General features: G+C 39.7%; 2 protein-coding genes across 2 annotated transcripts in view; both read left to right on the top strand.

The window, feature by feature from the left end:
- LOC111869209 (U2 snRNP-associated SURP motif-containing protein) overlaps positions 1-2,165 on the top strand; it is a 34,993-nt gene extending 32,828 nt beyond the window's left edge. Inside the window, exon 22 of the mRNA XM_023860520.1 lies at positions 732-2,165. Within this exon, the coding sequence (XP_023716288.1) occupies positions 732-1,053 (322 nt within the window). The 3' untranslated portion in view covers positions 1,054-2,165. The remainder of the gene's footprint in view (positions 1-731) is intronic.
- A 2,041-nt stretch (positions 2,166-4,206) lies between these two features.
- The window catches only part of LOC111869216 (long-chain fatty acid transport protein 4), a 28,123-nt gene continuing 17,627 nt past the window's right edge, over positions 4,207-14,702 (top strand). The window contains exons 1-4 of the mRNA XM_023860554.2: positions 4,207-4,797; positions 7,034-7,184; positions 9,328-9,565; positions 13,848-14,082. Of these exons, the coding sequence (XP_023716322.1) occupies positions 4,616-4,797; positions 7,034-7,184; positions 9,328-9,565; positions 13,848-14,082 (806 nt within the window). The 5' untranslated portion in view covers positions 4,207-4,615. The remainder of the gene's footprint in view (positions 4,798-7,033; positions 7,185-9,327; positions 9,566-13,847; positions 14,083-14,702) is intronic.

The raw sequence follows: 14,702 nt of genomic DNA, 5'->3' as shown, positions 1-14,702 counted from the left end.
TAACTAACTAACTAACTAAGGTAAAGTACTCATTGTACAGAACTTCTTGAAACTAACTGTACTTGTGCTGTACTGTAAATTATTTTCTTTTGATAAGTTAAGCGTTTTTAGATTATCATATTGGAAAAATTAATGTCCATCTTTTGTTGTTTATTTTGAATCTTTGTTACAACAAATTATGGTTCTTGCTCTTCTTGCCACTGCATTGACCCTTAATGTGGCTAGTCCCTGTCTTTATGGTGTGATGCTTGTTGTTTAATATATGCACGTTGTGAGGGATTGTGTGATTTTTATCTTGATATATCTCGCACTGTCACACGCATTGTCCTAGGAATTAATTTGATGTTACTGATTATGTAATTGTATTTACATATGTAGGAATAATTTTTGTAACTATTATACTCCTGTAAAGAAATTATTTTATCATAATTATATGTGATAAGTTTTCTAAGAATGTGTACAGTTTCTTGGTGTGATATTGCATAACCCCCCATTTAGTGAAAACCTGAATTTGGTGTAGCAAAAGCCATTCTTCTTTGGAATTAATTAAATAGTGATTTCATTGTGTTATCTTGATCAGTATATATCTAATTACTGTCTTTAAAATACATGAAATTAACTTTAATTTAAATTTTCGCTTAAGTAACAATTTTCAAACAAAGTACATATCTTTTTTCCAAAATGAAGTAGTGTGTATATATATGCATACTGTGTATCTTGTTTGTGAACAGATCGCGCAGTCGCAGCCCGGTTCCAAGTCGCAAGTCTTCACGCCGTTCACGCTCCCCACACAGTAAGAAATCACGAGCTCCGTCACCCCCATCACCACCGCGTATCAAACACAGGGGATCTTCACCATCTCCCCCCCATTCCAAACATAGAGGGTCTTCTCCATCATCGCCACCAAGAGTGAAACGGAGAGGTGGCTCACCTCCGACACCACAACGAGCAAAGCGTCGGGGTTCAATGTCTCCTTCCTCACCTAGATCCAAACACAGAGGTTCATCTCCCGCATCACCTCCACGGAAACACAAGCACAAGCATAAATATTAGTTGGAGATGGACAGATGATCTTGTAATGTGTCTGAAAGTTGCTTATCTTCCTGTCATCTCTGTGATTCACCAGTCATTGCTGAGATTTGGTAATGACTTCTACACAGTTTCTTCATTTGATCACACTGTAGTGTACAGAACATGGGTACTAGCACAATTAAACCATTCGGCATTTCAACTTGGTCACAGAAATTGTCGTACATCTGAAATGTGTGCTATTTTCTTTTTTGATGGTATGAAATACATGTATAGGTTAACAGATCTATCTAGATTTGAATTAAAAATATGTTGGAGTGTCACATTTGCATATTGTGATTGAGGTGGTAACTGTATGAGATTAAATACAGTTTAAATCAGGGGAAGTTTATGTTAATGTTTTTTCCCTCTTGTGTGTGCAGGTAATGAAATCTGATATATTTGTGCTTAGAAGTAAAATGTATGAGACAGTAAGACAGATTCTAAAGAGTTCTGATGATGGTGTATAACACTCAGAATTACTGGGTTTTTGGAATTTGTCAATCATCTGGTATTCTCCTCAGGTGAGGAGGGGGAAGACACCTACTAAGTTCGGTACCTTAGAAAGAACTAACTGCAATCACTGGACCTGATTACCTCTTTCTACCTCCCAGTTGAGTGGGAATCTTCCCTCGCCCTTCACCTGAGGACGGAAACATATCCAGTTTCTGAAATGTCATGGTTTCTAGTATGTAGAATACTGGGCAATCGAGAAAGTAAAAATCCCAGTAATTCTGAGAGAAAGACATTGCTTTTAACCATCCATCAGGCGTGGTATTTGCAGGTGTTCAGGACGTGTCATACTATTTCATGAATCTGAGCACTTAGAAGATATATATTCCCCCCTGCAAAGAAGGGTTCACGCTGTGATTTGTTTGTGACACTGTGTATCATTCATGTTGGCCCAAACTGGGTTCTACCTCTTCCCCATTTCCCCCAGTTGTGAGTAACCACATTTATTTCCTCTCTGAAGATGAAGCTAACATACTCCTCCAAAACAATGGTGTCCAGTTCCAAGACTACACAGTCTCAATCCAGAAGACTTGCAAGACATACTTTTGTGTCAAAGTAATGAATAAAAAGTGCTGAAAATTAAATATTTTGTACAGTTCCATCTTTCAAACAGATATCTGAATGACATGCAAAAGAAAAAAGGTTTGTTGGCCTAATTAATTTGCTAGCAATGGAAGGGTTCACTAATGTATATAATGATGAAACTCAGGCAGGCATATGACTGCAGACAGTAATATTTTCACTGTTTTTGTTGTAGTGAAGTATCAGATTAAGGAAAAGAAAAGGTGTAATGAAATAAAGGGAGGATTTTGGTCTCTCACAGTGGTGACTATGTAACCCCCATTTAGTGTTCTTTGATATAAGGTTTCTCCCTTTTTATTGTTCAGTTCAGATTATTCTAATTTAATAAACTTGGTGTTAGATTTCCACCATTCATGACTTTCCACAGATTAGCGTAGTCGGTATAGCAACTGGCTACAGGCTGGCTGACCAAGGGGTTGGAGTTCCAGTCCTGGTAGGGTCAAGAATTCTTCTCCACATCGTCCAGACCAGCTCTGGGGTCCAACTAACCCCCTATCCAGTGGGTACCAGGGGCTCTTTCCCTGGAGGTAAAGTGGCTGGAGCATGAAGCTANGAAGCTGACCACTCACCTCCAGCTAGTACCGAGATCAAGAAAATGTTGATCTATACATTCACTCCCCATACACCTTCATGGCATAGTGCTTAATTAAGCACAGGGACAACTTTACCTTTACCTTAACCTTAGTGTTCATATCCACTGCTCCCCAAAGATACCTCAAATACAGGTTTCAGTGCAGATAACTGTTATCATTCAAGAATATGACATTAAAGTCTCGTGCTACTGAGGCCCTAGTGACTGAATTTTAACTTACATTGCAAACACTAATGCTAGGCCTGCTTCACCATAAATGTACCATCACAGTACTGTGATGTATGGATGATAAAAATTAATTTGACATAATAACACAACTGAAGTTTTTCTTAAGGAAATAGCATAATACTGATTGAATTAATTAAAATTTTGTCTTCACTTTCACCTCCTTCAGACACTACATAAGCAAAATTAAACAGAATTATTGAACCATTACTAATATGTATTGAATTCACCTTGCCCACCTTGAAGGTCAAAGTACATCAACATCTGCATCCAGAAATACCAAGCTTGTGTTTTGTGCCATATAACATTTACCTTCACTTTCACCTCCTTCAGACAATACATAAACAAAATTAAACAGAATTATTGAAACATTACTAATATGTTTTGAATTCACCTCGCCCACCTTGAAGGTCAAAGTACATCAACATCTGCATCCAGAAATACCAAGCTTGTGTTTTGTGCCATATAACATTTACCCTAAGAACTAGAATGGATTAACGTATCGAATATTATACATAATAGGTACGGACATATTTTTCGATTACATTCGTTCCATGCCTGGAGCAGAACCCTGGGGCAATAAATGTCAGCTCTGTCAACTGCAGATTATTAAGCACTTGCCAGAATTTTACAAAACTCGACATGTACTGTTTGCCGGTCATGACCATCCTAATGCCATAATTTTAAATTTATTGAAATGAGTAATAGAAACACGATGGGAACGCGAACTTCTGAGGTGGTGCACAATTGTGGCAACTGAATTCGAGTAGGACACTTCTGCGCATCCAACTGCGCACCTCCCTCTCATTGGTGCAACAACTCCCTGAGGTCCCTGAGCGTGTAGGTTTGCAAAACGCGCCACTCTGCAACCAACTGCGCACTTGCCTTTTAACTTCGTCAACAATTTGCGCGGTTGAGCAATGTTAGGTTAAGTTACATTACGACTGATTCTTATTTATTAGAGCATGGAATTAGGCCGTGTAATTTTGCAGAGCTTACAAATCTTTGAAACCCTAGATATATCTCCGCGGATATTAAAATTTTTCAAACTTTTGGAAAAATGAAGCCGTAAATTCTGTAAGCTTTCAAATTTCCGAGATTTTGGAATTCACGTGGGTTTTTAAAACAAGTGTTTTTTTTTCAGAATTGTTATTAATTCCGTTATTAGAAATAAATAAATAAATACATATAGAAGAAATTGCTTTCGTGTTAACATATTACAGATGTTTTTTTTTTTCGATGTGAGCCAGCGAAGCATCATTTACAAACACTGTCGGACACAGCTATGTCAAAGATTTTGTGACTGTTGGCATTTTCAGTTAATTTGTGTAAGATGGTTACCTGGACCATTATGTCGGATACGACATTGAACATAGAATTTTCTTCCGTAGGTTATGACAAAGTAACCTACTGATACGGACTATGAGCAGTGATCCGTGCCCGTCCGTGCTACTTCAAGGTTTACTCAGCGGCGACGTAATTCGTAAGTGGAAAGTTGTGGCTTGTCATGTTCGTCATGTTCGAGTGAGAAGTGTGTCGCGTAATTTGGTGTACTTCCTTGTAGTGTACGATAAAAAGAATGTATTAAAACGATTTTACCAGTGTGAATCCTAGAGGGAAATAAGGTTGTGAATCATGGTAACGAATTATCCAGCACTTGTTACGAGCATTCTAGCTGTCGGAGCTGCTGTTTCTTTCGTAATTGGACGTCGAGTAGTACCCCAGTTGGTATTGTTGGCTGTTGTTGGGTTTCTAACTACAGGAAAACGGTATAAATGGCTGTATATACTATACAAGACTATTCCTCGTGATTCTATGTAAGTACATGACCTCGCTTTCATGAAGAAACAATTTTAATGCTTTAGTGTAATCATTTCATGGTTTCTGGAATTTCCGGATAAGAATTGCGTTTTTAAGAATTGTGAGAATAACTGGCCTTCAGTATGTTATCGTATTTATAATTTGTTTGTTCGTGAAATTCTTCTGCAGTAGGCTACTTTTAAATAAACGGGCCAAATTCGTCACTGAAGACGAAAATTACAAGGCTGTTGAGAACAAGAACTAGTTTAAGAAGACTCAGTAAGCGTAACAGTACATTGATGAGTTGATTGTCATGCCCATAATATGTATGATTACTATAACTTACCTAATGGAGCTGGGATAGTTCAGTTGGTGTAACAATTGACTACATACAGGCTGGGCCGGGGTTCGATTCCCGGCAAGGGCAAGACGTTTTTCTTTACTTCACAGTGTCCATACTGGCTCTGGAGCCCACCCAGCCTCATGTCCAGGTTGGGAAGGTGACCACTCACTTCGGTCTAGGGTGGGTGTGCCCAAGAACCGTTTTGGATGACGTGGAGAGAAGAAAAATATTGCCCCTGCCAGGACTCAAACTCTGACCCTTTGGCCATCCAGCCAGTCGCTATATAAAAATAGCCACAAGTGCAGAATGTGTTAAGGATTTCCCCCCATTAACCTTGCCAAGTAAGTAGGATTTGAGGATATCACAGCGCTGGTTATGAAGAGTGCTGTCTTCTGGGATGTAACACCATGTAGTCCATTAAAAGTCAACCAGTGTTTCAGAGGAACATATAGCCTCCATCTTCATGGTTGAATAAGCTGAGCAATAGATACCAGCTTGAAAGCAGGTGGCAGGCTGGCTTATTCGACCCTGAAAATGGAGGCAATATGTTTCACCAAAACTTCAGTTCACTTTCAGTGAACTACATGGCATAATATCCCAGAAGATACTAAATACTCTTCCTTACCAGTAAGTTTGGTCAAGTGGTAGTTCTTCTCACTTGTATTTGAGAGGTGTTTGATTTGAATTTAGTCTAGGACACTGGCAATTATGACAGATCTGGTGACTTTCCGCCAGTTCCTGCCAGCAGACTGCACAGTAGTACCACAAATTATGCCACTAGTGCTTCCTTCCACATCCTTTCCAGTTTATTCACTAATCCTCTCATGTGCACCAATAACAGTTCCATTAAATAAATCATAAATAAGATTTTTGTGTTTTTGGACAGCAGACGAGAAGACAAAAGGTTCTGTACTGAACGGTAGCAAGCATTACCCGACTTCAATCTCCCCCTTAATTTCTTCTTGAATCAGGTTTCAGTCTGTTATTGTTGTTCCCAAATATCTGAACTGTGCCACATTTTCAAAACATTTGTTTCCTATCTTCATGTCATGATTTTGCCCTGCATTTTGGTGACGAGACAGCAAAATATACTTAGTTTTCTCTGTGTTTACTTCTAGACTAACCTCTTTACTTGCATCAATTAAAGTTTCTGTGCTTTTCTTTATGGTATCTATATTATCACCCAGTAGATTCACATCATCGGCATAGGCCAACAGCTGATGTGTCCCATTTAATTTCAGTCCCACCTGGTTCTCCTGGACCTTCCTATTCTAAAGCAAAGTTTAAAAGGAGTGGCCTCCTTGTTTTAGACCATTCTGGATAGGAAATTTATCAGACAGATGTTTACCTACACATACTTTACTAAACACATTTTAATCAACCTAACTAGTTTCATGGGTGTCCCATACTCCATCAGAATATTCATTAATTCATTCATTTATTTATAGTTCCAAAAAATCCATAGAGGCATCTGCCTCAGATATAGAACAAGTCAGTAATACAATATAACATATAAATATACATACATAATCAGATAGTCATCATAGTCAAAATTTAAATACTCAATACAACAAAACTACTGTACAGCAATACATTCCGTATATCAAAATAATTGTACAATACTTCCCTTCTAACTGAATCATAGGCTTTCTAGAAGTCTACGAATAGCTGATGTACTATCTCATCGTACTCCCATTTTTTCTCCAATATCTGACGAATGCGAAAGATCAAATCTGTAGTTGATCTGTTACATCGAAACCCATACTGATGATCCACAATAATTTCATCTATATATGGACTTAACATTGAAAGAAGAATATTGGATAAAGTTTTGTACACTACTTCACACAAATGAATATGTTTTTTTGCGGCATTTACTGCTTCACACAGATGAATATGTTGTCTTGCAGGGCATTATGCCGCTTTATGCAGTTGAATATGTTACTGTGGTGGTGGGAAAGACATAACATGACAATCCCAAAAGTCTTCTGTGATGTGGCACAGAAACATCCCAAGAAAGTCGCATTTCATTGCAACAAGCAGCAGTGGACATTTGCCAAGGTATGGTGATAAGGCAATATTTGAAAAGTGAAGGAAGTTTGAGTAGTGATGTGTCATTATACCAACAGAAGTTTAAACGTCAATACAAATTTGCATTGTAAATGAGTAATTCAGTGATTTTAAACTGAGCAAGTTTGCCTAATGTTAATGCTTAAGAGTGAGGGAACACCAAGGAAACTGGCAACCGCAACAGAACCACAATTTCCGAGAATTGTTATCAGTCTGAGTTGAACACATGTTACTGAGTGGAGCAGCACAAATTGAGGAAACAGCAACGCAGTTTTGCGGTTGTGTTGCGGTTGCCAGTTTCCTTGGTATGCCCTCACCATAAGACTTGCATTCAGGGGGTGCCTTGTTCAACGGTTGACCTCCTGATCAAGGTCTTTCATGGTTGTCTCGGTCACTAGATGCAAATACCTAGATATTATCTCAATTAAGCCATGATTGCTTGCTTTCAAATCCCTTCCAATTCATTGATCATCGTATCATTGGACAGTATGCAGTCTGGCTACAGCTGATGCTATAAATAAGCCTTGAAGTCCTTGTAATCAAGCTCAAAGATGACAGAAAGTCTGTAGTATGATGTATGAAAGTGTTGTGGTAGTGAAGAAAGCAGTCTTCTCGGATTTGGTACCGTGTATATGTGGTGTTAACCGACGTTAACCGCAGATTTCTTATATTTTTTCTTCTACCCTGAAGATGGAGGCGATACGTTCCTCCGAAACGTCGGTTAACACCACATATACACAGTGCCAAATCCCAGAAGACTGCTTTCTTCATAGTCACTGCCGTGAAAGCCTCAAATCTTACATGTTGTGGTAGTGTCCCCCAAAATGGCACTCATCTATAAAATTACACAGCATTACATACCAGAAGACTAATTTGGATGAAATGTTTACTTGATGTAATATATGTATATTTAAATAATAGTGACGGAGCATAAGGCACCCAGTTCCTGATTAACATTCGTGAAAGTATTCATGTAAGGTGAAATCGTGTTAGTCAGACATGAGTGTTTTGTAAGATAATGTAATGTAATGAAGAAACAATGTTAAAAAAACAGTTACGTTACTTGAAAGCCAGCTCTTCTTTAAAAACTGCTCTAAACCGAATTTGTGTTGGTAGAACTCATGTTAATTGGGGACCAGGTGCATGTATTAGACACGCATATGCATATTTGTTATAACAAGAAACTGGGAACCTTTTTCATTTGTTGCTATTATAATGAAAATTTATGTGCAACTTAAGAAAGATTTTTAGAAGGTGTACGTTTTTAAATGTGGTTATGTTTACTTGTCTATGAGTCAGATTCATAGCAGTGATAAATTTTTTTTGTTCTCTCCATAGTATCCAGACAGGTTCTGGGGCTTACTCAGGTTTCTGTGCAATGGTTTTTTTGGGAGGGTTAAAGTGTCATGAGTTTGAAGCTGACCACTCACCTTCGATTAGTGCTGAGGTTAAGAATGGTGGAGCTGTATCTCCATGGCAACGAATGGGGTTTATGGTGTGGTGCTTAATTAAGCACATGGACAACTTTACTTTGTTTATGTGAACATATTTTCATTTAGAAAAAGCAGTGTCACATTTGGAAACTTCTGTTTTTGATGATCAGAGGTTTAGACTTTCAGAAATTTATGATACTTTCACAGAGGTGTGTGCTTAGTTTGGAAGGCAGTGGTGATATATCTAGCAAAGTGAAACAAGAAACTGTTGCCCGCATACAGGTATATACATATGTCATGGGGAATCCATTCCACAGGACTGAAGTGGCCTCATTTTGAACCTAATCTCATTTCCATCTGGTTCTGGAGTTTAGAAGTTGTGGTTTTCTGCCTCTATGCTTCCTGGTCCCCTTAATTCCAGTACTGAGGACACAGAAAGGAGTGCATCAATCCTCCTGAGCTTCCCCTTCCAGGCTACTTCCATATATTCCCCTCCAGTCACCTAACTAATCTGTTCATATGAATATATTAATGCTAATATGATAGCCTCTGCTGGCACATGCCAGAGGAAACTGATAACTGTATAGTTAACAGAGGAAGGAATCATGACCTGCTAAAGCACATTGTATCTGTATGAGAATGCTGAATTAGAGGCCCCAGTATGCAGACTCAGGAGTACCATAATGTTCGTCTGTTTGCAGGTTGAAGAGTTCAGTAACCGTGTAGCACATTATTGTAAATCTGTGGGTCTGAATCGCGGAGACACAGTGGCGCTATTTATGGAATCAAAGCCAGAATATGTTTGTATATGGCTTGGCTTGTCAAAGATCGGTGTAATTACAGCACTGATCAACTCAAATCTACGGCAGTTACCTCTTGTCCATACCATTAAAATTGCCAACAGTCGTGCCATTATCTTTGGTTCCGAACTAGCCAGTGGTGAGTTTTCAAGTGTTTGTTATCTTTCCGTATTTGTAGTACGAGTACAATGCTGAATCCCCTACTTTGCAAGATTGTGACCTGACATTTGGCACATAGCCCTTTTGCTGCCCAATTTTTGTTAGGTCAAAGTATTGTCATTGCATCTGAAAAAGAACCATGTTTGTTTATGTATCTGACCACGTGACAGTGCTGCTTATGTGACACAATCTGAAGAAAGGAAGCTATATTTTGCTACAAGTCTCTGGAAAAATTACAGTTAATGTTGGAAATAGCGACCGCCTCTGTAGTCTAGTGGCCAGAGTTCCTGACTACAGATCCAGAGATCCCAACTTCGATTCCTGGCACTACCAGATTTTTCTGAGAAGTAGTGTGTCTGGAATGGAACCCACTCAGCCTCGTGAGGATAATTGAGGAGCTGTATCAAGGAAATAGTGGCTCTGGTCTAGAAAACCGAGATTAACAGCCATGGGGATCCATTGCGCTGACCACATGGCACCCTCTATCTGTGTTGGCACTAACTTCGTCGACAAGTGGCGGTTGCTCAGTTGATATAGTTCGCTTGCAGACTAAAGCCACAGAGTTTCTTTTTTTTTCTCTCTCTCTCTTTCTCTCTCTCTCTTAGTTTCTTACTTGTGTAAATTCTTGTGTACCTGAATAGCTGGTGGCTTCTGAAGAATGGTTCCCCTGTAGGTACAAGCTAAGATAGATCTTTAAAACACTTAACTGCTTGTTTCCAGTCTTTTTTGACTTATCATTCATGAAAGTGTCATGAAAATACGAGTTAATCTGTCACTAACTTGCACATTCAACATATCCCTTCATATCAAAACCCTTATACGGAAGAGACGATGGATTTACTTTGAGTGATTATCTTAAAGGTCATGAAGTTAATGCTAACAAAAGAAAAGTTATGTTAATGTCAAAGAAATTATTTGGAACAAAGGTTAAAGATAGCAATGAGATAAAAGAAAATTGTAGTCTGGGTACAAGGTGATATAGAAAGTTGTAGCTCATTGGAGATAAATGGTTCTTCAGTAATTTATTCATATTTTGCATAATGTTGCAACATACAGCTCTCTGGCTGGGACACAGGGTAACCAGATCGGCTGGCACAAGACTCATGTTGAGGAGGTGTTTGGTTAGTATACGAGCCAGGACACCGAGTGGTGTGACAGGTTTCTCATGGTTTTCTTCATTCCCTCTGGATCCTTTGCAGTCATCTAATCCAAACATTTATTTCCAGACACAATATTCCTAAAAGTGTCTGGAAATTCCCTGCTCCTATGAAACCAGAATGCTTATCACCATGTTTACAAAAGCCTGCATTGGTCCATATTGTGAATCATTTCCATCCTAGGTTCACCTTGTCATATTTCTGTAAGACACATTTTAATAAATTACTTCATGGACCAGAATCCTTGAGAAGTTTGTAGTCGCCCAGCTAGTCAAGACGTTCCCTGGAGCCAGAGGGGCTGGCAGATATCTATCATTGTTCCTGGCATCACAGCCCAGAAGCCTTCTGTCTTTTTCAGAACTCTTAAACTTCATTTTCTCTGTTAACCATTCGAAGCTTAATATTTATGCAGGTAGTATATAAAGATTCAGTTCCTGCCTCACAAAAACAAGTATGCCTCCATCACATACACCAGCAGATTAATGTTATTAAGGGAATTGCTGTTTATTGTGAGATTCATATGAAACCCATAATCAGTACATTGTGTGGGCAGGATACAGAGCTTTCCCAACATTGATGCACATGGTACTTTCTGTGATTGCTCTTCAAAGGGTTAGGAAGGAAAGAACTGAGAGAGATCTAGCTTGTTCCTGCATGCATCACATTATATAGAAATGCTTGATAAAATTAGGTCAATGGTGTAAGTTTTGGAGCTTTCTGGTCACCCTGTAGGGAAAAACTTAGTAAACATTATTCGTAGAGTAATGTGGTCCCACCTGTCACAATGTGGACTTCTGCCAGAGCTTATCACATGTTTTGATTACTTTGGGATTGATGTAAAGAGAGGTGTGTAGGTTTCTATGACTTGCTGAAGCCAACGTAATGTCTGTTGATTGATTTGTATGTTAGTTGACAGGTTATATCATAAAATAGATATGGATTGTCATAAACGATGTTGAGCAGAAAAAAAACTCCGTGGCTTTGGTCCGCAGTCGAACTATACCGACTGAGCGACTGTCACTTGTCAGCAAAGTTTGTGCCAACTTTAGCGGATAGAGGGTGTCGCATGGTCAGCGCAACAAATCCCCATGGCCATTAATCTCGGTTTTCTAGACCGGAGCCGTTATTTCCTTGAAATAGCTCATCAATTATCCTCACGAGGCTGAGTGCCGGTAATCGAGCATGGGACCATCTGGATCTGTAGCCAGGAACTGTGACCACTAGACCACAAATACAGTCTAAATGATTATCACAAGAGGAAAACAGTACAGCAGTGTGCACAGTTTCAGTATAAGTATTCATTTGGAGAGACTGGGGAAAATCATGGATATTTCAGTAATGATAGGTGGGAACTCGTGAAATTTCATCCAAGTACCCCCTGAATATGAATCTAGAGCATTACTGCCACACCAGCCTGCTGTTTGAAAAATATACCATATTTATNCGTGAAATTTCATCCAAGTACCCCCTGAATATGAATCTAGAGCATTGCTGCCACACCACACCAAATATACCATATTTACTGGGGTAAAGTAAGTAAAAAAGTAAAGCTATCCCTGTACCAGGCCACGAAGGCCCATAGGGTTGTGAGACATTGAGGTTCCCACATTTTCTAGACATTCGGCTCAAAGATTGAGGTTGTCAGCCTTACACGCCAGCTGCCCTTTACTCCCAAGAATATTCCTGGTACTCATTTCTGTTAGAGGCTGAGTCGACCCCAGGGCCATAGTGCGGCTGGAAGGAGTAGGTCAATTGAAAGAAATCCAATGACCTCATCGGCATTTGAACCCGCGACCTTCAAAAATAGAGAATAAGACATAACTTACAAAATGTGGACTATTCAGTAGTTGTGACTTCATGTGTTAAGTTGGTAGTTGTGTTGTGTCATGAACAGAACCACAGTATCACAGCTTGGTCTTCATACTTCAGTGGTACGCTTTAAACCACTGGTTCCTGCACTTTCTAGGCTCACAGAGCTCCTCACTACAGAAGGCCTTCAAATTTGCTCTCCAGTATGCCGTGATCCAAACTAGGAACAGTATTATGAGGGAGAGTCAGTACATATGTCACAAATGTATATAAAATATAAAACATGTGATATTCAAACCTGGGAAAAACATTTATTTCCCGACATCTCCTCTACCAACATTATCCCATCGCTTTACCAGTGCCTCAAAACCTGCAGCATAGAAGTCTTTTCCTGTTGTCTCAGCTGCTTCTGCACCTCAATTTCAACAAAATATGTAAAATTGAGAAAATTCTATCCATCAGCTTTATTTTCTGTTTGTGAGAAACTGGAAAAAGATTACTATTGTCCGGTGTCAGTGGTAGGGCCCTGCTCACAGGTCACTAACTAGGATTCAGTCTGAGTATAATTTGAGTACCACTGGGCTAAACTTTATTAAGGACATGCACCATTAGGATGGTGCAGTTAGCATTTCTAACAGGAAGGCTTCATAGGTTTAAATTGCTGTCCAATGATTAGTGTTGTGTCATGTCATGTCACCAAACAAATTGCATGTTTCACGTTAGAATGGTCCCCCTACTCCTTGCTGGGCTTTTCTTTTATTGCTAGTGGGGTGGGACTAAGTCTCTTGTACTGCAGCCACTTCTGGCCTATTGTACCAGCCCAAGATGATAGGTGAGGGTGATTGTGGAGTAATTGGTGAAATGAAGATTGGCAGGGGAAACCAAAATACTCGAAGAAAACCTGCCCCAGCGCCACTTTGTCCACCACAAATCCCACTTGACCAGTCCTGGAATCAAACACGGGCTGCTGCGGTGGGAAGCCAGCAACTAACCGCTTGAGCTATGACGCAGCCTCTTGCTAGGCTTACTCTTCTGTCCTGAAGATGGAGGAAGTGCAATCTCCAGAAACATTAGTAAACTTCAGCCATACTACACAGTGTCATTCTGAGTGGGTTGACATAGCAGTAATAAATCTTGATTCATATTCATGAGGTGCTCGGTTCAAGTCTTAGCTGCAACACCAGCTATCATGACTGAGGTGATCATGGTTTTTGATCAGTCCCTTCAGGCAAGTTCTGTGATAGTACCTCAGTTATGTCATGGTGCTTAGCTTCTACTTGTAACATCTTTGTGTAGAACTGCAGATGGCACTGGGCGACCTCAGCGACCTGCCTCTCTATCAATATAATGCCAGCGGCATAGACAAGGTGTTACTCCCCGGTGCCGTCGATTTGTTGACTGCTCTAGCTTCCTCTCCGTCTGATCTCCCGCATAAAGACTTGACCGAAGGTTCCCACTATGACAAGGTGCTTTACATCTTCACATCAGGAACTACAGGGTTGCCAAAAGCTGCAGTGATCTCACATAGTCGGTACGTTGGACAGAGTGCCTTTTATTAATGTAACACATTAATGAGTCCCATTTCCCAGTACACCTGGGGTTCAGAAAGCTGGAACATTGGAATGAATAAAGACAGTCATTGCTAGGCAACGGCATGGTAAACATGTCTGCAGCAGTGAATAATCGCAGAAACAGAGGACACACATTCCCCCTGCTGTTATGTAGTAGTTGGCTGCCTTTATTCATTCCACTGCTGCAGCTCGCAGCTGTCGTGTTACAGTATCTACAGGACTTGCACCTGACACTTCTGCTGGTCAGTGAAAATGCAGTTCAAAACATTATTGCAGCTTTACAACCTCACTGCACCTACTTCAGTGAGCTATTAATAATGTGTTCAGTACATTCATGAATAAATGGTGAAATTTGATTTGTCTCATTTTGGTCCGTCACACTACTAATTACAGAGTGGATAATTTTCAGTCCAGTGTGACATACAAGTTTACAACACTTCAGTCTTTTTCACCTTACATGTTTCGATTCAAAAGAATCATCCTCAGAGGCGCACCACTACGATCAGGAAACACTGTCACATAAAATGTTTTAACCATATGCACTTAAGCTATGAATAATGCTCACTATATAAATTTTTGT

The sequence above is a fragment of the Cryptotermes secundus genome, unplaced genomic scaffold, assembly GCF_002891405.2.
Source record: "Cryptotermes secundus unplaced genomic scaffold, Csec_1.0 scaffold2069, whole genome shotgun sequence".
Classification (NCBI taxonomy): domain Eukaryota; kingdom Metazoa; phylum Arthropoda; class Insecta; order Blattodea; family Kalotermitidae; genus Cryptotermes; species Cryptotermes secundus.
The sequence above is the reverse complement of the archived record's forward strand: the minus strand, read 5'-3'. Positions and strand labels throughout refer to the sequence as shown.